Raw genomic sequence first — 26,880 nt, 5'->3', positions numbered from 1 at the left:
AAAGTCGGGGCTTTTTACATGAGGGCCGTTCATTGGATATCTGAGGCAACTGACCTATTATCTCCTCATCTGGGATCCAACAGAATCTGTGACATTGGGTGTCTGCATAGAGACAGCGGACTGGCTCTATCTAAGGCACTCAGAAAAGGCTTGGTTTGTGCCTGTCAAGAACCCCCTTGGCTGGGGCTCCAAAATAGACAGTGGATGCTACTTTTAAGTTTCGTTTTCTAGCAAGAAGGAAACTGCAGAAAACCCTTGGGTAGAGTGGAGGATTTTGACAAGCTATGTACAGAAGGGAGCAGAACAGAAGCATTGGCATTATAGATCCAGAAGTTCTCCTAGGCTACTGAGGGACAGGTATGTAATATGATTGCGAAGGGGGAAAATAGAGGTGATGGAAGCTCACTTTAGCAGCCTAATCTATACCAAGCAGGATATTGCACTATGAAAGCAGTATGAAAGTGGTATATTAAAGCCAGGCGCCACATTACTGCTTTATAGTGGCATTGAAGTGCACTGACAACTGTTGGGGCCCATTGACACATACCATATACTGCTCTCATAGTGTAATACCCTGCTTGGTGTAGATTAGGCTGGAGCGCATTCTGCGTGGGGAGAAGACTTCCACCAAGCTATGCTAATGAGTGAAGATAATAGATGTTCTTTACTTGACTGCCTACACTACCCCCAAAGAACTCAGCAAAGGAAATTATCAGGGAGATTCCAGGCTGAATTTATCAGTAAGTTTGATCTTAATCGTTTTCAAGATTTTATCTACCACAAAATGTATACAAAAGCTCGGAAGATTGTGTTTGTAATTGCTGGTGTTCCCAATGATCACTGAACTTGTCTTGTCTGCATTTGAACCTCCGGCAGAAATGTCACAAACTCCTATGTTTGACATGTCGTAGGCTGTGTGTGTGTGCATCTCTGAGAGAGAGAGAGAGATTACATCTGACAACTACTTCCTCATACATCTGGCAAAGAAGCCTCTATCCACATAAACTTATGGAACTATAAATTGGTTACTGTGCAGTCCTATGCACCTCTACTGAGAAATAAGTCTACTGAGTTCAATGGGACTTACTCCCAGGTAAACCCCATTAAACTCAATAGGGTTTACTTCTGCACTGTAAGTCTTTAAGATTACAAAAATCTATTTTTTCAATCCATGGATGAGATTCTTCCCATCCAGGTACTGACTGGTTCAGAGCCGCTGAGTTTAGCTTCAAAGATGGATCTAAGGCATGCAGCTTTATTTCATTTCTCTCAATTGCAAATGTTTAACAATAAACACATAAATAAATTAAGCTCTCTCTGGCAGTTGAGGATGACTATTTTGAGGACCAAAGTTTAAATGGGGAACCACCCATGACCCAGAGCAAATTTTCTGTGTTGTCTGTTTAGCTCTGGGGGCAGAAGAAATCCATATCTTGAGGACAAACCTTTCTCTCCATTTGTGCCCCCAAATCTATTTAAACCTCTTGGCTACTCCATCCTCCTTAATGCCTTGTTTTTCGTCTCATCCAACCTCATACACCTACAACCACTTTATCTCCCTTTGATATAATTGGTGTTATCATATTTCTACACACTAAACCTTAATTTGAGGCTGGGCTCAGATACAAATCCTGAATCTTCACTACTACCAATAACTTGGATACATGAAGAAAGGGGATGACTTGGCTTATGCGCAGAATGCCTTTTCCTTTCTTTGCGGAATGACTCACAAGTACCGCTCCTGTCAGCCACAAGAGCTTTATGCACAATTGGTTATTGCAGATTTAAAAAAGAAAAACAGGGCCATACCAATAACACAAGGCAATACATGAGGTTAAAAAAGCAATGTGTGAAACTGATTCTATAAACGAAGCAAAGCTGTAAATAGCAGGCCAACTGTTTTAAGAACAGTGAATCAAATGAGGAACCTCTTCCTGTATCTGTCTAACTTTTGATTTCCCCAGAGAAACAAACTTTGGCTGATCGAAAAGGGGAAGAAGAGAAGCCTCAAGGAAACCCAGGAGGCTGCCAATTCAAAGAGGCCGTGTGCTTGCCATGTGCTCCTGAGTGCTGAGTGAGAGGTCGGTGTGGATAGTTGCTGCAGGAGCTGAAGGGGGAGTGGCCTGATTGTCAGTTGGACTCAGCAATCAGTGCCTAATTGCAGTTGATTGTTGTTGATTGTTGTTGGCATTTCAGTGACCTCATTCTGGTTCCTGACTTGGAGCTAAGCAGAAGCAGGGAAGAGCAGCTGGCCCAGCTCAAGTAGGAGCTATAAAAGTAAGCCAGATTCCCAGGGAGCGAGCGAACAGGAAGAGCAAACAGGAGTTTGACAGGGGGAGTTCGGCAGGGGAGGTCAAGGGGGAGGCCTCTTAAAAAATAAAAAAAAATAAAAAAAATAATAAAAAATAAAAAAGAGGTGGGGAAAAAAAAAGAAAAACATAAAGAGAAAAAAACCCCACAAAACCACCACCAAACAAAAGCAAAAAAAAACCAAAAGATTACTTTCCCTTAAGACATCCTCATATAGTTGTGTACCTTCAGAGAGGACACAACAAAGCAAAGGCAATTCTACTATAATCAAAAAGGAAAAAAAACCAAAGCAGAAATCGACAATATGGATGGAAAGGAGTCCCTAGAGGTGGTGACCTGCAAAGGGTGTGCAATGTTCGTGTTTCTGCCTGAGCTCAACATGGCGTATACCTGCAACAAGTGCAAGCTGGTGGCACTTTTGGAAGAAAAAGTGAGGGGACTTGAGCAGCGAGTGTCCACCCTCCAAGGAATAAGAGAAGTCGAGGAGTTCTTAGACCGAACGGTGGAACTGCAACAGCAACAAGAAGCACATGAGATTGAAGAACAACAGCCAGCTGAAGCCGAAGTGGAGTATGCTGAGGGGAGGAAAGCCAATGAAGAGGAAACTCCTTGGAAAAGAGTGACAGTTAGGAGAGGAGGAATTAGAGGGCGTTCTGCACCGGTGGGGCCATTGGAGTTAAGCAACCGCTTTCAGCTTCTGGAGAATGAGACTGAAGGACAGTTTGCAGAGGAGGAAGTACAGGAGACACCATGCAACAGTGACCAAGGGACAGAAGGTAGGTCAACCAAGAAGAAGAGAAAAGTAGTCGTTGTGGGAGACTCCCTGCTGCGTGGGATTGAAACCCAAGTATGTCGTGAAGACCCATGGACTCGCCAGGTGTGCTGTCTCCCTGGAGCACAGATTAGAGATGTGACTGAAGGGTTACCGAAGCTCATAAAGCCCACGGACACATACCCCTTTCTTCTCATCCATGTGGGAACAAATGATGTCGCCAAGCAGAGCTACGAAGAAATCATTTCAGACTTTGAAGTTCTGGGAAGGAAACTGAAGAACTTTGGGGCCCAGGTAGTTTTCTCATCCATCCTCCCGGTTCTTGGAAGAGGATTAGAAAGGGAAAGAAAAATACTCCGGATGAACGACTGGCTTCGAAGGTGGTGCCGTCGTGAGAGTTTTGGATTCTGGGACCACGGGCTACGCTACTTGGAACATGGACTGCTGGCAAGGGATGGGTTGCACCTCACAAGGGCTGGAAAGAATGAGTTCGGCCACAGCATGAAGAACTTGATCAGGAGGGCTTTAAACTGAATCTTACGGGGGTGGGAGATGTAAATTTTGAGGCAACAATGGATGAAGGCCAATGCACCACAGTACAGAGAACAGCTCCAACAGTGTCCCAAAATAGTGTCTGCAACAAGGTAGGAACAAAGCCAGACTATAAAACACATGGTCTTCGATGTCTATATACTAATGCCCAGAGCATGGGAAACAAACAGAATGAACTTGAACTCTTATTACATGAAGGCAAATACGACTTGATAGGTATAACTGAAACTTGGTGGGATGACTCCCATGACTGGAATATAGCAATTGAAGGATATAACTTGTTCAAAAAGAACAGAAGAAATAGAAAGGGAGGTGGAGTTGCACTATATGTTAAAAATACCTATCCCTGCACAGAAATACAGGCGGATGAGATTGGGAGCCCCGTCGAGAGCGTCTGGATTAAAATAAATGGGGCTAGGAATAAAAAGAATATGATAATCGGAGTCTACTACCGACCACCCAATCAAGGAGAAGACGAGGATCAAACTTTTGAGAAACAAATTACCAGTGTTTCAAGGAAGTGTGATGTAGTAGTGATGGGGGACTTCAATTACCCTGATATCTGTTGGGAGACCATTACTGCCAAAAGCGGCCCTTCCAAGAAATTCCTGACATGTATGGGTGATAACTTTCTCCTACAGAAAGTGGTGGAAGGAACTAGAGGATCGGCAATCCTTGACTTGTTATTGACCAATAGGGATGACTTAGTGGATAAAGTGGCAGTTATGGGAACTCTGGGGGAAAGTGACCACGTCATACTTGAATTCTTGATTATGAAGGAGACAAAAGTCGAGCGTAGCCATACACGTACTCTGGATTTTAGGAAAGCTGATTTTAATAAACTCAGAACTATAATAAGTAAGGTCCCGTGGAAAATGAGCCTAATGAGAAAAGGAGTGCAGGATGGGTGGGAGTATCTAAAAAATGAAATTTTAAAGGCACAGTTACAAACAATTCCAACAAGGAGAAAAGATAGAAGACAACAGAGGAAACCAATGTGGCTCCACAAAAAGCTTATTGATGAACTGAAAACAAAAAGGGATACATATAGGAAGTGGAAGGAAGGCCAGGCTACAAAAGAAGAGTACAGACAAGTGGCGCAGAAGTGCCGAAATGGCGTCAGGAAGGCTAAAGCTGTGAATGAGCTGAGATTAGCGAGGGATGCTAAAAGCAATAAAAAGGCTTTCTTCAGATACGTGAGTAGTAAAAGGCAGAGGAAAGAAATGGTGGTTCAACTGCTTAATGAGGATGGCAAATTGATAACAGATGACAAAGAAAAGGCTGAAGTGCTCAATTCCTACTTTGCCTCGGTCTTCTCCCAAAAGCGGGTCTATGACCCCCCTGGAAAAAGTGAAGCAGAAATTGAGGGGGCAGGATTGCAGTTTGAGATTGATAAACAAATGGTCAAAGAACACCTAATTTCCTTGAATGAGTTCAAATCTCCAGGGCCCGATGAACTGCATCCAAGAGTAATGAAGGAGCTAGCGGAAGAACTCTCAGAACCTTTGTCTATTATCTTTGCAAAATCATGGAAGACGGGTGAGGTGCCGGATGACTGGAGGAGGGCTAACGTTGTCCCTATCTTCAAAAAGGGCAAAAAGGAGGAACCTGGGAACTACAGATCAGTCAGTCTGACATCCATCCCTGGGAAAATTCTGGAGCAGATTATAAAGAAGTCAATCTGTAAACACCTTGAAATCAATGCAGTGATTACTAGAAGCCAACATGGATTTGTCAGGAACAAATCCTGTCAGACTAATTTGATCTCATTTTTTGATAGGATAACCTCCCTTGTGGACTGTGGGAATGCTGTGGACGTCATATATCTTGACTTCAGCAAAGCTTTTGACAAAGTACCACATGACATTCTGATTAACAAACTAGCTAAAAGTGGGCTAGATGGAACAACTATTAGGTGGATCCACAGTTGGCTACAGAATCGGACTCAAAGAGTATTTATCAATGGAACCTTCTCAAACTGGGGAGAGGCAACGAGTGGGGTGCCGCAGGGCTCAGTCCTGGGCCCAGTGCTCTTCAACATTTTTATTAATGATTTGGACGAGGAGGTGCGGGAAACGCTGATCAAATTTGCAGATGACACAAAATTGTGTGGGATAGCTAATAGCCTGGAAGACAGAAACAAACTTCAAAGTGATCTTGATAGGCTGGAGTGCTGGGCTGAAAACAACAGAATGAAATTTAATAGGGATAAATGCCAAGTTCTACATTTAGGGAAGAGAAACTAAATGCACAGTTACAAGATGGGGGACACTTGGCTCAGCAATACTACAAACGAGAAAGATCTTGGAATTGTTGTAGATCACAAGCTGAATATGAGCCAACAGTGTGATATGGCTGCAAGAAAGGCCAATGCTATTTTGGGCTGCATTAATAGAAGTATAGCTTCCAAATCACGTGAGGTACTGGTTCCTCTCTATTCGGCCCTGGTTAGGCCTCATCTAGAGTATTGCGTCCAGTTCTGGGCTCCACAATTCAAGAAGGATGCAGACAAGCTGGAGCGTGTTCAGAAGAGGGCAACCAGGATGATCAGAGGTCTAGAAACAAAGCCCTATGAAGAGAGACTGAAAGAACTGGGCATGTTTAGCCTGGAGAAGAGAAGATTGAGGGGAGACATGATAGCACTCTTCAAATACTTAAAAGGTTGTCACACAGAGGAGGGCCAGGATCTCTTCTCGATCCTCCCAGAGTGCAGGACACGGAATAACGGACTCAAGTTAAAGGAAGCCAGATTCCGGCTGGACATCAGGAAAAACTTCCTGACTGTTAGAGCAGTGCGACAATGGAATCAGCTACCTAGGGAGGTTGTGGGCTCTCCCACACTAGAGGCATTCAAGAGGCAGCTGGACAACCATCTGTCAGGGATGCTTTAGGGTGGATTCCTGCATTGAGCAGGGGGTTGGACTCGATGGCCTTGTAGGCCCCTTCCAACTCTGCTATTCTATGATTCTATGATTCTATGAAATATGTTGAGAATTAGCTTTGTTCAGAATACTAAGCTGCTTTTACACCTGCTGTTTTTCACTTCTTCTATCTTTTAGAATTGGGCTCCAGCAATTCTGCCAGACCCCCTTTCCCCAACTGATGCCTTCTAGATGTTTTGGACTTCAGCTCCTATCAGTACCAGCCTGCATGGCCAATGGTCAGTAATGCTGGGAGTTGTAGTCCAAAAGATCAAGAGAGCACCAGGTTGAGGGAGGCTATACTAGACAACGATTGCCCAGTGGTTACAGATATGGCCACAGCAATCTCTGGCTTTCTTCTTTGCTTTATCTTCAGTTGCTTCACATCTGTCCTAGATTGCTCTCCACTGTTTTCCTAAACTGTTCCCTTCTCCTTACCCACCATTAATCTCATCCCAGATTTTGCTTCATTGGCTGTGCACTGTGGAGTTCACCTGAGAACCACACAGTTTACAAGCCAGAAAGGCCTTGTCAGCAAGTTATGGAAGAACTAACTGTGACCAAGAGTTATGTTGACCTGATTTGGCTCTTCCTCTTCCTAAAGGTTCCCCTCCCCCCCCCCCCGCATAGATCAGCAATCCCTCAAATTTGCAGCCACATGGAACTGCGCGATTATCAGTGGGAAGTTATTGAGCCTGCCCTGGAGGGCAAGAATATCATAATATGGCTGCCAACAGGTGCAGGAAAGACCCGAGCAGCTGCCTATGTCTGTAAGAGGCACCTGGAGAGCCTAGAGAAGAGCAAGGTGGCTGTGTTAGTCAACACGGTAAGAACCAATTGATAATGGTGGGATGACTGGAAGTCATTTCCCAAGACTTCAGTTCCTCCTCTTGGGAAAGGTTTCACTGCCACATCCTTCCCTGCCAGGTGCCTCTGGTGGATCAACACCTGAAAAATGAGTTCAGCACCTTGCAGAACCGCTTCAATGTCACTGCCATCAGTGGTGACAGCACCCAGAAGCTGTTCTTCTCAGATGAGATGAAGAGCAATGACTTGATCATCTGTACAGCAAAGATCCTAGAAAATGCCCTCAACAGCCAAGAAGAGGAGATGCACGTGGAGCTGACAGGTGAGCATCTGGTGGGAAAGTTCCTTTGTGATTCAGAGAAACTTGATTTAGACCACTGGGAGATGTTTGGTTGGTTAACTAAAGAGACTGCTGATTTAGTATCTTCAACCATCAAAACATGTCTTTTCCTTGCCATAGACGTTATTAGCCACCTACTGATCGCACTCATACAAACTAGGAGTAAATATAAGAAGAGCCCTGCAAGGTTAGACCATAGATCCATCTAGTTCAACATCCCCCAGTGGCCAGACAGATCCTTTTGGGGAGCCACACAAGCAGGTTATGAGGGTATCAGCCCACCTAACATCATAAGAACAGCCCTGCTGCAACAGACCAGTATTCTTTTCATATAGTGGTCAACCAGCTGCCTGTGAAAAGCCCACAAGTAGGACACAAGTGCAAAAGATAAGGCCTTTTCAATGGTGGCTCCACTAGATCTCTCCCCCTCCCCCGGGGAGTAAGAACATAGGAAGTGCCATGCTGGATCAGACCAGGGGTCCATCTAGTCCAGCACTCTGTTCATACAGTGGCCAACCAGCCATCAGCCAGGGATGAACAAGCAGGACATGGTGCAACAGCACCCTCCCACCCATGTTCCCCAGCAACTGGTGCACACAGGCCTATTGCCTCAAACACTGGAGTTAGCACACAACCAGTACTTCCTTTTATTTGTCCTGAATCTCCCACCAATCAGTTTCATGGGATGCTCTCTCACTGGCAATTTTTAAATGGATCTTTAAAACATTTCTGTTTCATTTAGCTTTTTATTGATGTTATGCAGTTTTTGGAGTTTAGCTACTGCTATTAATAACTGCTTTAGCTGTTGGTTTATTTTAATTGCGTGTTCATAAGGTGGCCTGTGAGGGGTTTCCATGAAAGATGTAAGCTAACGATATTATCGCTGCTTTCCATCAGATTTCTCTTTGCTGGTGATTGACGAGTGCCATCACACTCACAAAGAAACCACCTACAACAAGATTATGGAGGACTACCTGCAACGGAAGCTCAAAGGCGAACAGAACTTACCACAGATCCTGGGGCTCACAGCCTCGCTAGGTACTGGAGGTGCCAACTCTCTGGAGGGAGCCCAGGACCACATCCTCCAGGTGGGTCCGATGAAAGACGTTTGACTCAAGTATTGGAGATATTGACATTGCTGCCTCCTTCCTTTTTAGTCTTTCCACTCTTGCATGGAGACTGCTCTGAGCTGCAAATGCAGACCTACTTCAGATTGGCAGAAGGAACAGGCAGAGGAGACAATAATGGTCCAGATGGACAAGTACTCTCACCTGATATAAGCAGGGGTGTAGTAGAGCCAGGGCTCCTGAGGACACAGTAGTGACACTTTTTTAATTAGCAGGTACCCTGTCATCTGCCACCCTCCTCAGCAGTCCCTGTTCCTCTGAGCTTAGCTGCAATCCTACCATGGCTGGGGGAAATTAATGGTCCCAGCAACAATATATTGAGTGTCTGTATATTAAGGGGAAAAAATCTGTACCTTTACCATTTCTTCTTCTTCTTCTTGGGTCTTTCCGTGTTGACAGTGGCTCCTTTAGACAGCGACCAATGGTGACCATGTGATTCATAATTGAAAAACTTTCCCTCTTGGCAATGCTCCATAAAGTTAAATGGAACAGCTCCATCTAGTGGCCTGTGATAGCACGTGATAATTTTAAATAGCACATTATCTCTCATCATTTTTAAAGTGAGATTACCAGTGGATGGCATGGGAGACATCCTGGAGGTTGATGGCATCATGTAAAGGACCCGCAAACTTCTGTGAGTGGCTAGTTATGAGCGTGCAATAAATAGCTCATGGAGAGAAGCTCATTGGTCCTTATGGTAATGCAAAGTATTTTGGGATGGCTTGGTCATGAATGAACAATTTATACCCATTAACTTTACAAAAGATCTGCTCTTAGCAGATGAAAATTCCTAGAACTAGTTTGTTGGGAGGGATCATACAGCTGCTTGCAATTTTGGGAGCGTGGCTATGGGGACTGTCATGATCAGTACCTGCACTTCAACATTTACATATATCCACTACACCACTGGATATAAGGTAGCTTCCCATGGTCAAAATAAAATGGTAATATTGTTCCTAGACTGTACTGTATTGGATGCAGGTGAGGAATTGCATGACTGAATATTTCTCCAAAACATCCCTACAGCTAGAAAATTAGATATCAGGGAGAAGAGTCCTAGCAAATGCCAGGTGGTCTCTGCAGGTGACACAGGTGTGCTTGTGTCCCTCCCCCCTTTTCCACCACCCCCATCTCCTGAAGGGAGCTCCTGTTAGCTAGGTCTAATAGCGGTTTTGATCTTTGCCTGTAATGCTTATGTGATTGACATAACCCTTTCCAGATCTGCGCCAACTTAGACGCTGAAAAAATCATGTCATCCAATAAACATACGATCTACCTTGCTACTCATGTCCCATCACCCAAGAAGCAGTACGATCTGTCCGAACCAAGGCTTCAGGTAAGGAACTTCTGAGAGCTACATGGTGAATGTGTGAGAAGATTAGCAGAGCAGAGGCATCAGAATGAGGAGGTGATGCTGGAGCTCTAAGCAAATTACTACATGTTCAAGTGATATCCTCCCCCCCCCCCCCCGCCCAACCCTCCTAATATGAGCGATTCCCCAATCTGTCATCCACAGGATCCTTTTGGACAAAAGCTCAGGGAGATAATGACCCAGATCTATAGTTACCTGGATGTGTCTGACTTGACTACAGATTTTGGTACCCAAATCTTTGAGCAGCAAATTGTGGAGCTTGAGAAGGAAGGTGAGTGTGCCTCAGATGGCAAAGAAAACATTCCCAGTGACAAGTTCTAGACATTTCCTGGCTAGAAATGTCTCTTCTGGCCCTGCAACCGAAGATCCTTTTACTGAGCTATTGGGGACTGTATTACTTTTGGAAATGATCCGCTAGACACTAGTACTTGTCTGCTTAGAATGACAGGCTTTTGCAACATATGCAGGAAATAGGATCTCAAGGGCAAACTGCAGACACGTTACTGAAGATATGCCAGTTGCACAGAGGGAAGACCCAAAGTCTGAATTTCATCCCTTGAATTGCACCTAAAATGTAACCTGAAAGACAATAAGGACATCAAAAGAGCCCTGCTGGATCAGACCAAGGGTCCATCTAGTTCTAGTCCAGCATTCTGTTCACACAGTGGTCAGCCAACTGCCCATGGGAAGCCCACAAGTAGGACATGAGTGCAACAGCACCTACCCACCCCTGTTCTTTAGCAACTGGTGTATATAGGCATACTAGAGGATGCCATCAGGATTAGTAGTTGGTTTTAACCTATAAAGCCCTACATGGCTTGGGACCACAATACCTGATGGAACGCCTCTCCCGACATGAACCTACCCGTACACTGCGTTCAACATCCAAGGTCCTTCTCCGGGTGCCTACTCCGAGGGGTGTGCGGAGGATGGCAACATGGGAGAGGGCCTTTTTAGCGGTGGCCCCCCAATTATGGAATGATCTCCCTGATGAGGCTTGCCTGGCGCCAACATTGTTATCTTTTCAGCGCCAGGTCAAGACTTTTCTCTTCTCCCAGGCATTTAACAGCATTTAACAATGCTAAGTTTGTTTGTTTTTAGAGCCCAAAACTGTTGTTTTTAAATGGATACTGTTGTTTTTATGGTTTTAAATTTTGTATATTTTTAATGTTTACTGTTTTTAACTTTTGTAAACCGCCCAGAGAGCTTCGGCTATGGGGCCGTATATAAATGTAATAAATAAATATAAAATATAAAAATAGCCATTGATGACCTTATCCTCCATTAATTTGTCTAAGGCCCTTTTAAAGCCATCTAAATTGGTGGCCATCACTATGTCTTGTAGCAAATCCCATAGCTTAAATATACACTATGTGAAGAAGCACTTCCTTTTTTCTGTCCTGAATTTCCCACCAATCAGCTTCGTGGGATGATCCCAGGTTCTGGTATTATGAGAGAAAAATGTTTCCCTGTCCACATTCTCCACACCATGCATATTTTTTTACATCTCTATTATGACTACCTTCACTTGCCTTTTTTCTAAGCTAAATGCTCCCAGCTGTTGGAACCTTCCCTCATAGGAGAGATACTTGAGCCTCTTAATCATTTTACTTGTCCTTTTCTGCACTTTTTCAAAAATATCCTCTCTTTTTTTTTTAGCTGTGGTGACCAGAACTGTACCCAATATTCCAAGTGTGATTGCACCAGATATTAGTATAAAGGCAATACGATCTTGGCAATTTTATTTTCAATTTCATTGCTTATTATGCCTAACGTGAAGTTTGCCTTTTTCACAGCAGCTGCCCGCTGGGTTGACATTTTCATCGAGCTGGCTACTACAACCCCAAGATCTCTTTCTTAGACAGAAAGAGACAACTTTAAATGTCCCAATATGGTGGGAGATACATCAGCCAGGACTTCCCTGGTTCTGACCCTGTATGTAATTCACCCCCTTTCCAACCTGCTGCAATGAGGGCTCCGGCTATCCTGCATAGCAACGAGGAGATAGCAGGGAATGAGCAGGAGATGTAAAGTTATGAATGTTACTCTGCTTTGAATCTGGCAACCTTATCTTCAAGTAGCCTTCAAGACCATTAGTAGGTCTGTTCTGGTTATGTTTGCATGAAAATGTGGAAATTAATAGATGGAGATGGAATCTTTTAAGGACCAAAAGCATCAAAAAGGTAACGTGACTGATAGTTGCAGTGATTATTGTCTTCCTCACCACGTCAGGAGCAAAAGGATTTTGCCAGAAGACCCGAGTGTGCGCTTTGCATCTCCGTAAATACAACGACGCCCTGCTGATCAATGACACTGTGCGCATGATTGATGCCTTCAAAACTCTGGATGAGTTTTACCAACTGCAACATGTTACCAAGGTCCTGGATCACCCAGCAGAGCGCTACCTGGTCCAGATCTTTGACAGTAAGTGTTAGCAGTGGGGATGGGGCAGGAGATGGAGCGACAGAGGAGAGGGCTGGCAGTTTCTTTGAAGCAGCGTGGGTGGGGTTGGTTAATCCTTTCCTCCAATTTTCCCGATCAAAATCCCACCCACCCACACAACCCAGGCTTCTGCTGGCCCCATAGGTGAAATAGCAGGACAAATGGCAGCCTTGAAGGGGTTATTTTGACTGGGAAACTGGTGCAGGGGAAAGGATTAAAGAGACCCTTATTCAAGAATGTTCACAACCAGATGATAGTTACCATAGATCTCTGGATCAACAGAGGTTTTTTACAGGAGTGGTTGCACCGCTGCCTTCTTCAAGACAGTAGGGACCACCCCATCACACAATGATGCGTTCAACACTCCTCTGGTCAGCCACTTGTGGCTGGCTTGACTAAGCCATGATGGGCAGGAGTTCAGAGCATGTGGTAGGTCAAACAGATGCAAGCATCTTCCCCCCTTTATTCATTGTTATAATTGTTAATTGGTTGTGCTACATGCTTTTAAACTATAAGATAAAGAAATATTGCTCATATGAATACTGTTCATATTCATTAGGCTCAAGAGTGACTGCTAATCTGCCTTGACTCAGAGTTGAGATCTGTGTGTATTGCACTTGACTTCCAGGGAACAGGGCGTGTCTCTTGGCCCTAGCTGAAGACAAGCGCTATGAGAATCCCAAACTTGGTAAGCTGCAGCAAGTCCTGCAAAAGCAATTCCAAGAGCTGGAGAGCTCGCGGGCCATTGTGTTCGCCCGGACACGCCAGAGTGCTCATTCCTTGCAGCAGTGGGTACAGGATAACCCGGCCTTATCCGGACTCAGGATCAAGGCTGCTGTCCTGACGGGAGCTGGCTACAGCAACCAAGCCAAACACATGACACAGGTAAGGCGAAAACAGAGAAAAGGCTCGGTTTGAATTCCTGCACTTCTGCTGCAGATTGAGGGAGGGGAATGAAATCCAGGGAGATGGAGGGTCAGTTCATACATGCACGCATGGATATATATCACTTGATTTCTCATGGATTGTGTATGTTGTCTCCACTGAAAGCCATTTCAAATTGAGGGTGAGTTGATATCAAGGGGTTTCATAGGGGTCAGCTTTGTCCCCCATGCTATTTAACATCTACATGAAACCATTGAGAGGGGTCATCAGGAGTTGGGTGGGTGTGTTGCCATCCATGTGCTGATGACACATAGCTCTATTTCTCCTTGTCATCTTCATCAGGTGAGGCTCTGGATGTGCTACATTGGTGTTTGGCTGAGGGCTAATGAATTGAAACTCAATCCAGACAAGACCGAGATGCTGTTAGTGGGTGGTTCTCCTGACTGGATGGAGGGTGTTCTGGATGGGGTTGCACTCCCCCTGAAGGTGCAGGTTCATTACTTGGGAGTTCTCCTGGAGCCATTGTTGTCAGTTGAAGCTCAGGTGGCCTCCGTGGCATGGGGTGCCTTCTTCCAGCTTCGGTTGGTGGCACAGCTACACCCCTATCTCGACAGGGATAACCTGGCTTCAATAGTCTCTACTCTGGTAACCTCCAAGTTAGATTTCCGCAGTACACTCAATGTGGGTTGGCGCTGAAGACGGTTCAGAAGCTGCAACTTGGTGTGTGAAGCTGCCTCGGCGACGCGCAGAGTGCGGCGCCGAGTGCGCACTTGGCGCCGCACTTTGCGGCGCACATAGGAGATACCATACTACTGTACCTGCAAGATCTCCAACCAGCCAACCAGCAGCAAATTGTAAAATACATTTTAATTACTTTTTAATATGTGCCTGGGGAGCTCTGGGGGATACGGGGATGCCCACATAACTGTGGTCACGGGTAGGGGGAGGTATGGTGCTAGGGGAGGAACAGGCCAGATGAGGAGAAGAGGGGATAGATTCCTTACAGCTATTCCCTCTTCTGGTTCCTACCCCAACCGGATAGTTCCTGGTGGCCATATCAGCTTGCTCTCGGGTCTGGTGGTGCTGCTGCTGAACGCCAGGTCAGTCCAGAATAAAATCTCCCTCATCCATGATTTGATTGTGGATGAGGGGGCTGACCTGGTATGCATCACTGAGACCTGGGTGGGTGAACTGGGTGGGGTTGCTCTCACCCAGCTCTGCCCTCCTGGGTACTCGGTGCAGCACCAGCACAGACTCGAGGGCCGGGGAGGGGGGGTTGCCGTGGTCTATAGGAATACAATCTCCCTCTCTAGGCTTCCTGTTCAGTCGAGTGCTAGTCTGGAGTGTTTGTACTGTGTGTTGGGTACTCGAGACAGATTAGGGATTCTGCTGGTGTACCGTCCACCCCGCTGCCCAACAGTCTCCCTGCCTGAGCTGACGGAGGTTGTCTCGGACCTGGTGTTGAGGACCCCCAGGATGGTGGTTCTGGGGGATCTCAACTTCCATGCCGAGGCTGCTGTATCCGGAGCGGCTCAGGACTTCATGGCTGCCATGACAACCATGGGGCTGTCTCAACATGTCATCGGCCCAACACATGCAAAGGGACACACACTTGATCTGGTTTTCTCGACTGGACAGGAGGATGGTGATCTGGAAGTGGGGGAACTAACATCTACCCCCTTGTCATGGTCGGATCACTTCCTACTGAGGTTTAGACTCTCGGCGGCCTTTCCCCTCTGCAAGGGTGGGGGGCCTATTAAAATGGTCCGCCCCCGGAGGCTAATGGACTCCGATGGATTCCAGAGGGCTCTGGGGGATTTTCCTGCTGATATGGCCGGTGCTCCTGTCGAAGCCCAGGTCGCTCTGTGGAATGCAGAGATGACTCGGGCGGTTGACACGATCGCGCCCAAGCGTCCTCTCCCTCTGAGCAGAGCCCGGTCAGCTCCTTGGTATACATCTGAGCTGAGGGCGATGAAGCAAGAGGGGAGACGGCTAGAACGCAGGTGGAGGAAAACTCGTGCTGGGTCCGATCGAACACGGGCTAGAGCTCACTATCGAGCCTACTCTGTGGCGGTGAGGGTGGCAAAGAGGCAGTTCTTTTCCACCAGCATTGCGTCTTCTCGGTGTCGTCCGGCGGAGCTTTTCCGAGTGGTTCGTGGCCTGTTACACTCTGGGCCAGGGCGTGAGATAGTTGAACCCTCGGTAGCACGCTGTGACGAGTTTGCACGGCACTTTGAAGATAAAGTCGCTCAGATTCGTCATGAATTGGACACCACACTTAATGCAGCACCACTAGTAGAGGCGTTCAGAGCGCCGTCCGGCTCAGTTTTATTGGATGAGTTTCAGTTATTGAGGCCCGAGGATGTGGACAAGGTGCTTGGCCAAGTCCGGTCGACCACCTGTGTGCTTGACCCTTGCCCCTCGTGGCTCATTACATCAAATAAGGAGGGGATCGCCGGCTGGGTCCAGGAGGTTGTAAATGCCTCCTTGAGAGAGGGAGTGGTGCCGGCCTCTTTAAAAGAGGCGGTAATTAGACCACTCCTGAAGAAGCCTAATCTGGACCCGGAAGATGTTAACAACTACAGGCCGGTGGCTAATATCCCTTTCCTGGGCAAGGTGCTTGAGCGGGTGGTTGCAGGACAACTCCAGGCACTCTTGAATGAAACGGATTATCTAGATCCATTTCAATCGGGTTTCAGGCCTGGTTTTGGAACAGAAACTGCCTTGGTCGCCCTGTGGGATGACCTCTGTCGGGAGAGAGACAGGGGGAGTGCGACCCTGTTGGTTCTCCTAGACCTCTCAGCGGCCTTCGATACCATCGACCATGGTATCCTTCTGGATAGGTTGTCTGAGCTGGGAGTTGGAGGTACTGCGTTGCAGTGGTTCCGCTCCTACTTGGATGGCCGATTCCAGAAGGTGGTGCTGGGGGATTATTGCTCTGTGCCGTGGCTCCTAAGCCATGGGGTTCCGCAGGGCTCTATTTTATCCCCTATGCTGTTTAACATATACATGAAGCCGCTGGGGGAGGTTATCCGGAGATGTGGACTGAGGTGTCATCAATATGCGGATGACACCCAGCTCTACCTTTCCTTTTCATCAAACCCAGGTGAGGCAGTGACTGTTCTGAACCAGTGCCTGGGCACGGTAATGGACTGGATGAGGGCTAACAAACTGAGACTCAATCCAGACAAGACGGAGGTACTGTTAGCGGGTGGTTCATTTGTCCGGCGAGGTGATGTTTGCCCTGTCCTGGACGGGGTTGCACTCTCCCTAAAGGATCGGGTCCGTAGTTTGGGGGTGCTCTTGGATCCAGAACTGTCACTTGAGGCACAGGTGAACTCAGTGGCAAAGAGCACCTTTTATCAGCTTAGGCTGATATACCAACTGCGCCCTTATCTGGACAGTGATAGCCTAGCTACAGTTATCCATGCTCTGATAACCTCTCGTTTGGATTACTGCAATGCGTTATACGTGGGGCTGCCTTTGAAAACGGTCCGGAAGCTTCAGCTGGTACAAAACAGGGCAGCCCGTTTACTAACAGGGACTGGCTGGCGAGATCACATTACGCCAGTCCTTTTACAACTTCATTGGCTGCCAGTCCAGGTCCGGGCCCGATTCAAAGTGCTGGTATTGACATTTAAAGCCCTAAACGGTTTGGGGCCAGGTTATTTGAAGGAACGCCTCCTCCCATATGTACCTACCCGGACCTTAAGATCATCTACAGGGGCCCTTCTCCGTGAGCCCCTGCCAAAGGAAGTGAGGCAGGTGGCTACTAGGAGGAGGGCTTTCTCCGCTGTGGCACCCCGGTTGTGGAATGAGCTCCCCAGAGAGGTCCGCCTGGCGCCTACACTGTACTCCTTTCGTCGCCAGCTGAAGACCTTTTTATTCACTCAGTATTTTAACACTTAATTTTAACTTAAATTTAAATTATACTGTTTTAACTCTGTATTTTAACCTTATATCAATTTTGCTGCGTGGTTTTATCCTGGTTGTGCTTTTTATATTGTATTTTGTATTTGTATTTTTAACTTGTTGGTTGTTTTATGATGATTTTAATTTTTGTGAACCGCCCAGAGAGCTTCGGCTATTGGGCGGTATAAAAATGTAATAAATAAATAAATAAATAAATAAATAAACTTGTGCAAGATGCAGCAGCCAAATTGATAATGGGAACCAGAAGGTCTGAACATATAACACCAATTCTGGCCCACTTACACTAGCTGCCTGTGTGTTTCCAAACCCAATTCAAGGTTTTGATTTATAAAGCCTTACGTAGCTTGAGCACATTACTTGATTGGGGGGGGGGCGCCTTTCCCAGTTTGCACCTACTCATATACCATACTCATCATCTGAGGCCCTACTGAGGGAGGCTCAGAGGATGGCAACAAGAGAGAGGGCCTTCTTGGTGGTGGCCTCCCAATTCTGGAATGTTCTCCCCACTGAGATCTGCTTGGCACCAACACTGTCATATTTTTGGTACCAAATTAGGACATTCCACTAATTCCGGGCATTTGATGGCATACGATGGGTTTTTTAATGGCACGTCTCTATTGTAACTGGGTTTTTTTTAGCCATTTTAAATTATTTTTAAATTGTGTATGCAATAGATTTTATAGCATGTTTTTGTTATGTTGCATTTTTGGGTTGTAATTTTTGTGAACCGCCAAAGGAGCTTTGACTATTAGGCAGTATAGAAATGAAATGAATGAATGAAGTAAAACACTGATTGATATAGAATCGATATAGAGTTGGAAGGGGCCATTTAGACAATTGAATCCAAACCCAAGTTTTATCCATAGCAATTAATCTGGTTGGTTCACACATGCTTGTCATCGCTTGATGTTGCAGCTGCCAAGCACTGAACATGCTTGGGTGAACTGGCTTCAAGACACAAGGGACTGCTGTACATTACAATTGGGACGATATATAGGGTTTGTAAAAGGGATTCGCACTTTGGAGACATTTGGATAAAACACAAAGATGGTCGTTCCAGAATGGCCCCACTGCTCTAAATATGTTAGGACTGTCTTCATCCCTTTTCTCTCCCCTTGCAGTCCTAATAATGCACACTTAAAGAGGGTATTCTGAGTTGATTTTAGATATCACAATAGGCTGTAGGAGTTAGGCTGTTAGGTAGTCATTCATTCATACATTTTAATATTTCTGATCTGCAGTTCTGTCCATCAGGGATTGTTAGGATAGATTGCATAAAATCTTGACAAAATACAGCCACTGCAACAGTGAAACTTGAAGCACCATAACCACATAAAAAGAATAGAATTCACAGAATCAGCAATACAAAGCCATATTTAAATTTATTTATTTATTACATTTTTATACCGCCCAATAGCCGAAGCTCTCTGGGCGGTTCACAAAAATTAAAACCATGATAAAACAACCAACAGGTTAAAAGCACAAATACAAAATACAGTATAAAAAGCACAACCAGGATAAAACCACGCAGCAAAATTGATATAAGATTAAAATACAGAGTTAAAACAGTAAAATTAAGTGTTAAAATACTGAGAGAATGAAAAGGTCTTCAGCTGGCGACGAAAGGAGTACAGTGTAGGCGCCAGGCGGACCTCTCTGGGGAGCTCATTCCACAACCGGGGTGCCACAGTGGAGAAAGCCCTCCTCCTAGTAGCCACCTGCCTCACTTCCTTTGGCAGGGGCTCACGGAGAAGGGCCCCTGTAGATGATCTTAAGGTCTGGGTAGGTACATATGGGAGGAGGCGTTCCTTCAAATAACCTGGACCCAAACCGTTTAGGGCTTTAAATGTCAATACCAGCACTTTGAATCGGGCCCGGACCTGGACTGGCAGCCAATGAAGCTGGAAAAGGACTGGCGTAATGTGATCTCACCAGCCAGTCCCTGTTAGTAAACGGGCTGCCCTGTTTTGTACCAGCTAAAGCTTCCGGACCGTTTTCAAAGGCAGCCCCACGTATAACGCATTGCAGTAATCCAAACGAGAGGTTATCAGAGCATGGATAACGGTAGCTAGGCTATCTCTGTCCAGATAAGGGCGCAGCTGGTATATCAGCCTAAGCTGATAAAAGGTGCTCTTTGCCACTGAGTTCACCTGTGCCTCAAGTGACAGTTCTGGATCCAAGAGCACCCCCAAACTACAGACCCGATCCTTTAGGGAGAGTGCAACCCCATCCAGGACAGGGCAAACATCACCTCGCCGGACAGATGAACCACCCGCTAACAGTACCTCCGTCTTGTCTGGATTGAGTCTCAGTTTGTTAGCCCTCAGGGCCTGGAGGGCCTGGCCAAATGGGTGTCCAGCCTTGGGGATATCCAGCCCTAGCATAGGAAGGGGCCACCACAAAAAAAGCCCTGCTAATTGTATCCATGAGCCAACTTGGTGGTGGAAAAAGCTATCTCAGGAGAACTCTTGAATGAGACTCCTTTGGCTTTCTTGTCGTGGTTGATGATGGGAGAAACAGCTTCACCTCAGGGTCTGAACCAGTTTCATTTTGCTATCCCTGTTTCCTCCAGCAAGAGCAGCGAGAGGTCATCCATCGTTTCCGTCAGGGCATACTCAATCTGCTCTTCTCCACCAGTGTGGCTGAGGAGGGCCTGGACATCCCTGAGTGTAATGCTGTGGTCCGCTATGGGCTGATGACCAATGAGATTGCCATGATGCAGGTCAGTGGGCCACACTTTCTGGGAAAGCTTGTTGAAATTCACTCTCACCTCTGTCATGTAGACAGCACTCACTATGCCCTGGGAGGAAATGCCATTGCTACTCTGGGTCAATGAGGGCAGCATGGTTGCAATGGGGATGACTGGATGGCTGTTGAGTGAACTGTGTGACTGTATCTGGGCACAGGAAAAAGAGTAGCTGGCCTGGGATTTCTAGGGATAGGCACAAATGTTCCCCTGTCCTTCCCTTTAGGCCAGAGGCCGAGCCCGGGCCCAAGATAGCATCTACTCTATTTTGGCCAAGGCCAGCAGCAAGGAGGTGGCTCGTGAGAAGCTCAATGAGACCTTGGAGGCCCTGATGGAGAGAGCTATCCAGTGGGTGCAGCAGATGCCTGAGCGGGAATACCGCCTGAAGGTAAAAAGGACCTTCTGGAACGTGGGCAGTCTGTGTCCACTGAGCAAGCAGGAGACACGAAACATAGGGGTACAGAACAATATAAGAAGAGATGAGCTGGATCAGACCAAAGGTCTATCTAGTGCAGCATTCTTTTCGCCAAAATAGACGACTAGATGTCTGTTGAAAGACCACAAGTGCAGGACATAACCTCCAGCTCATTTTTTTCTCCCTCTCTCATAATACTAGAACTCCATGAAGCTGATTGGTGGGAGATTCAGGACAGATAAAAGGAAGTACATCTTAATCTATGGAATTCACTACCATAAGATGTAATGATGGCCACCAATTTGGATGGCTTTAAAAGGGGTGTTGTTGTTGAATAAATTCCTTAAGGAGAAGGCTAACAATGGCTTCTAGTCCTGATGGCTATTTGCTACTTCCAGTATCATTCATTCAGTTTTAGCCTATTATTATTATTATTATTTATTTATTTATTTATATAGCACCATCAATGTACATGGTGCTGTACAGAGTAAAACAGTAAATAGCAAGACCCTGCCGCATAGGCTTACATTCTAATAAAATCATAATAAAACAATAAGGAGGGGAAGAGAAAGCAAACAGGCACAGGGTAGGGTAAACAGGCACTGGGTAGGGTAAAACTAACAGTATAAAGTCAGAACAAAATCAAGTTTTAAAAGCTTTAGGAAAAAGAAAAGTTTTTAGCTGAGCTTTAAAAGCTGCGGTTGAACTTGTAGTTCTCAAATGTTCTGGTAGAGCGTTCCAGGCGTAAGGGGCAGCAGAAGAAAATGGACGAAGCCGAGCAAGGGAAGTAGAGACCCTTGGGCAGGCGAGAAACATGGCATCAGAGGAGCGAAGAGCACGAGCGGGGCAATAGTGTGAGATATTTTAGTTCCATAGTATAATTGTCCAGAGCTAAAAGGACCAGTGAATGCAGTCATAGGCGTGTGCAGCACATTTCATTAGGGTGTGCACTCAGGGATTTTTTTTAAGGCGAACATGACAGAGGGTCTACAGACTGGCAACTCCCTGCCACCTGAGTCCAGGACACACACACACACAATCCACAGCAAATGCAAGTCCAAGTCTATGAAAAGCCTCACAGTACTTTTCATGTCACAGTTCTTAGATATCCAAAGTCCAAATAACAAAGTGTCCATGTGCAGAGTGCTTTCAAAGTCCCAGCCGGAGACGGAATCTAAAACAGGAAGGAGGTCATGCGTTGCATCGAGAGATGAAACCTAGCAAAGCTTTTTCAGCTTTGCACCAGCATTTCAGGCCTATTCAAAACCACTTGACAGACAGGTCTTCTGACCTGTAAGCCATGTCCATGTACCAAGAGGGCGGGACGGCACAACCCACCAAGGTGACGCTACAATTGGGAGTGACAGCTTCTAAGAGTGGCCCCCTCCTTATCAAAACACTCTTAAGTTCCCAGAGAACCAGCAGCTTCAAAGCCGCAACAGGGAGTAAGCAAGCTAGATCTCATGGGAACTTCTTACAGAGATAAGCTTGCAGAGACATCGGACATTCTCAAGCTATTTTCCAATAAATCTACCTACTAGGTACAAGGCCGGCCTTGTACCATACCTGGCATCCTCCTGCTCTTAATCTCCAGTAAGCCACCTTCTTCTCTCGTGTTACAGATTGCAAAGCTTCAACATGAAGCTGTCATTAATCACAGGATGCGGGATGCTGCACGCGAGCAGCAGCGCCGGCTCCATGATCCAGATGTTGTCCGCCTCTACTGCATCAACTGCAACATAGCAGTCTGCCATGGCACTGACCTGCGCAAAGTAGAGAATATGCACCATGTAAACATCAACCCCAACTTCAGGTGAGGAAAGGTGAAATGACCAGAATCGTCATGCTTCTTCAATCTCTATTCTGCTTGTCCCAGTCGCAACAAGGAACAAATAGGGCAGAGCTTGGAGCATGGAGGACAACTCCGCTGTCAATTTCAGACAAGATCTTTATACTGACAGTCGGGGTGGGCCAATTGTGGCCCTCCAGATATTTTGCCCTACATCTTCCACGAACCCTCATCATTGGCTGTGCCGGCTCAGGCTGCTGGGAGTTGTAGGCCAAAACATCTGGCAGGCTTGAGAGTTGACTACCATGCTCTGGAGTCTCTGGTTTGAGTTGGGCGGGGCCCTTTGGGGGAACAGAGGCTGACCCAGGCAAGTCACTCTTTGGGTAGTATCCAATGTTAGTCTTATGGAGAGTAGATCCATTGAAATGGATGGGACTTAAGTTAGGTCTAATATTCGATGCTACCCCTTAGTACTCTTTCTTTTTCTTCCCCTGACTTGGAATTTGGGATGTACACATGTGTGACATGTTCATACATTCACTAGAGTGAAGGTCTATGTCAGGGGTGGGCAGAAAGTCTATCTCCAAATGTTTCAGACTTCTACTCCCAGCATTCTTGACCACTGGCTGTGCTGGCAGGGGCTTCTGGGAGTTGAAGTCCAATACTGACGTTGAGTCCCAGTGGATAAATTCGTATAGCACAGAATGGAAGGAAAGGGGCTTTGCTCCAGTTCTTCCTGCTCGCTACCTTTGAATAAAGAGAGGTGTCTCAGACAATGTGGGCCCAGTATCAGAGTTCTTGGATACCATGTAAATGCTCCAGGTAAGAATAGATATGTTGTCTTGCTTGAACAAACGTAGGCACCATCTAATGCAGCATTCTCTTTCCAAGAGCAGGCTGCCCAATACCTCTAGAACACTCACAAGGGGTATGAAGCAGGACCTTCCCTTTTGTTTGCCCTCGGCATCTAGTTCTGAGAGGTATACTACCATTATATAAGGAGGTTCAATTTAGTTATTGTAGTTAACAGCTGCCGATAGACCTCCCCTACCCTCCCTAAATTTCCCCAAAACAAAATCTATCTAAGCTAGTTGCTATCATCATCTTGTTATGTGCTGGGAGTGGCAGCCTGGCTGGAATGTGTATATGTAACGTCTGTGGCGTGCGGTGTAGTATATTCAACAGAGCTCTGTGAAATACCTCTCTGGTTGGGCTATTCAAACTGCAACTTGGGTTGCAACAGGTTTGCATACTCAGCTGGCCACAAAGGGAATGGGAATCAGGTGTGAGAAACAACTCGGGTTTTGTTGTTTGTCCCCAATGTAGACTGTACTACAGAGTATCACTTGACCATGTGGTAGTTCCTCGTGAGTTCAAGGACTGGAGGCCAGGCGGCTCCATCAGTTGTAATAAATGTGGGCAGGTAAGTGCAACCAGGGCTCATGGACTAGAATGGGACGCCTTGTGTTCATACTGTACACAGGTTTTTTAAAAAAATTTAGCTATCTTATTTGACAAATGAACAACATTTTGGGGGTAGAATGGGGGTGGGAGGCAGGACAGTGGCTAGCAGTAGTCTTGTAGCATCTGGATTTATTCTCATGGCACGGTTGCCCCCCTCTTTCTACAAATCAAAAGTTTGAAAACTTGGGGCTCTTGGTATTCTGCAAGAGACACCAGTTTCTGAGTTCCCAAGTGCAGCCAAGTAAGATTCTTAGCTCTCCTGAAACAGCAACTTCCAACCTTTTGGGGCTGATGGGAACGTTTGAGAGAGTATCTCACAAAATGGCTGCCATGGCAGTCATAAAATACCCATTGCCCCAAAAACAAATTTGTGAGGCTAAATGAAAAGTAACTTGCCCAAGAACCTCAGTACAAGGCGGCGGGGGGTCTGAGCTCCCAAACACAAACCATAAGAAGTTAGGAAGGTGCCTTATACCGAGCCAGACCATCAGTCCATCGAGCCCAGTATTGTCAACACTGACTGTCAGAAGCTCTCCAGGGTTTCAGGCAGGGTTTTCCCCCAGCCCTACCTGGAGATGCCAGAAATTGAAGCTGAGACCTTCTACATGCTAAGCACGTGCTACATTACAACGAGCCACAGCCCCTCCCCTCTTCTAAACCCACAGTTTGCTCCTCAAACACCAATTTCACAAAAGCCAAAGTAATGAGGCTCAGAGACATGTCACTTGACCAAGAAATGGAGTACAAAGCAGAGGTGGGTCTGAGTCCCAAACGCCAAATCACTCAATTATCCCTCAAAGCACAAAAATATGCCCAATTTAGAGAAGGCAAACAAATGATATTCAGAGAAACGCACCTGCATGCACACCAAGACCAGAGGACTTTTGGAATTAGCTAAAAGTGGGCTAGATGGAACAACTATTAGGTGGATTCACAGTTGGCTACAGAATCGGACTCAAAGAGTGCTTAACAATGGAACCTTCTCAAACTGGGGAGAGGCAATGAGTGGGGTACCGCAGGGCTCAGTCCTGGGCCCAGTGCTCTTCACCATTTTTATTAATGATTTGGACGAGGAGGTGCGGGGAACGCTTATCCAATTTGCAGAGGACACCAAATTGGGTGGGATAGCTAATACCCTGGAAGACAGAAACAAACTTCAAAGTGATCTTGATAGGCTGGAGTGCTGGGCTGAAAACAACAGAATGAAATTTAATAGGGATAAATGCCAAGTTCTACATTTAGGAAATAGAAACCAAATGCACAGTTACAAGATGAGGGATACTTGGCTCAGCAATACTACAAACAAGAAGGATCTTGGAATTGTTGTAGATCGCAAGCTGAATATGAGCCAACAGTGCGATATGGCTGCAAGAAAGGCAAGTGCTATTTTGGGCTGCATTAATAGAAGTATAGCTTCCAAATCACGTGAGGTACTGGTTCCTCTCTATTCGACCTTGGTTAGGCCTCATATAGAGTATTGCGTCCAGTTCTGGGCTCCACAATTCAAGAAGGACGCAGACAAGCTGGAGCGTGTTCAGAGGAGGGCAACCAGGATGATCAGGGGTCTGGAAACAAAGCCCTATGAAGAGAGACTGAAAGAACTGGGCCTGTTTAGCCTGGAGAAGAGAAGATTGAGGGGAGACATAAGAGCACTCTTCAAATACTTAAAAGGTTGTCACACAGAGGAGGGCCACGATCTTTTCTCAATCCTCCCAGAGTGCAGGACACGGAATAACGGGCTCAAGTTAAAGGAAGCCAGAACTAGGTAGGTCGTGGCCTCTCCCACACTAGAGGCCTTCAAGAGGCAGCTGGACACCCATCTGTTAGGTATGCTTGAAGGTAGATTCCTGCAATGAGCAGGAGGTTGGACTCGATGACCTTGTAGGCCCCTTCCAACTCTACTATTCTATGATTCTATGAAACCTGGATGAATCTGATAATAACCTAACCATCCCACTTTTGCTCATACAGGCTTGGGGAATGGAAATGATCTACAAGAATGCCAAACTTCCCATGCTTGCCATCAAAAATTTTGTGGTGGAAACCCCAGATGGCAGAAGGACCTTCAAGAAATGGAGCAAAGTTACTTTTGACATCAATGAATTTGACTATGTTGAATATTGTAGCACTGATCCATTGCTAGAAGTCTAAGGCCTGGAGAGTAAGTGGAAGAGAGAACATTAAATGCAGCTCCAGGACGCTATGGGTATGGGACTCTTTGTTGCCTACTAACAAGGCCTTACACCAACCTACAGTAGTTCTCCAAATGGTAGCCTTTTGGGCACAAAACACCTTATATGAGCAGGGTCAAACGTCTGTAAAATATTAAATTATATTTTAGGCAAGCCTGGATTAAGAGAAAGTGGTAAATTGGAATTAGTTCCTTGCTATACAGCATTCCAGGTCTTTCACACAGACTGGCCTATAGTGTCTCTTCTGTCAATCATTGGCTATTTTTTAAATATATGCAGAGGTTGAACCTTGCCTGGATGATTACTAGCTTTTTAATTTTACTATCATGGCTTTTGGCACCTTAAATGAAACTCTGTGGCCTTTTAAGTAATTGCTTTTAAGTAAGACACTGCTGTTAAGTGACATTCTTTAAAATAAAACACATTTGGCAACTCACACTATCCACCTAGCTATTTCTTAAGTGTGTCTTCTGAAACAATACATCACCTGCATTTCACTCTTAATTTGTTGTCCTTACCAACATGGTCAAATCTTATTTTAAACCTATTATGAACAGACATAGAAATAGACAAAGAGCACTAAAGCCACGCAATTAGTGATTTAATTATGGTTTTATTTTACAGGATACAAATTTTTAAAGTTCTCAACAAGAATTAAAGTGCGTAATTTTACAGTATTCCAGTTCCCACCTTTATGGACTAAATATACATATGTTACAGAAATATATACAAATATCTGCAAGTATTTTACATTCGTGTACACATTATTAAATGGAAAAAGCTAACCACTTTCACAATCTTTAATGCTTCTTT

The 26,880-nt window shown here is 45.8% G+C and overlaps 1 protein-coding gene across 2 annotated transcripts; it reads left to right on the top strand.

The window, feature by feature from the left end:
- Positions 1 to 190: 190 nt before the first annotated feature.
- Positions 191 to 26,880, top strand: DHX58 (DExH-box helicase 58). Of its 2 annotated transcripts, XM_063134971.1 has the most exons (14): positions 191 to 357; positions 1,965 to 2,081; positions 7,160 to 7,381; positions 7,483 to 7,684; positions 8,600 to 8,790; positions 10,049 to 10,165; positions 10,346 to 10,472; positions 12,434 to 12,625; positions 13,272 to 13,528; positions 20,034 to 20,183; positions 20,434 to 20,595; positions 22,245 to 22,435; positions 23,738 to 23,834; positions 25,847 to 26,880. In XM_063134971.1, the coding sequence occupies exons 3-14, from the start codon at positions 7,214 to 7,216 to the stop codon at positions 26,024 to 26,026; spliced, it is 2,034 nt and encodes a 677-aa protein (XP_062991041.1). In that variant the 5' UTR covers positions 191 to 357; positions 1,965 to 2,081; positions 7,160 to 7,213; the 3' UTR covers positions 26,027 to 26,880. The 2 variants fall into 2 exon arrangements, with proteins under 2 accessions (XP_062991041.1, XP_062991042.1); XM_063134972.1 differs by lacking the exon at positions 1,965 to 2,081.

The sequence above is a fragment of the Elgaria multicarinata genome, chromosome 9 (assembly GCF_023053635.1).
Source record: "Elgaria multicarinata webbii isolate HBS135686 ecotype San Diego chromosome 9, rElgMul1.1.pri, whole genome shotgun sequence".
NCBI classification, from domain to species: Eukaryota; Metazoa; Chordata; class Lepidosauria; order Squamata; family Anguidae; genus Elgaria; species Elgaria multicarinata.
Note: the sequence above shows the minus strand (reverse complement) of the source record. Positions and strands in the feature narration are given on the sequence as shown.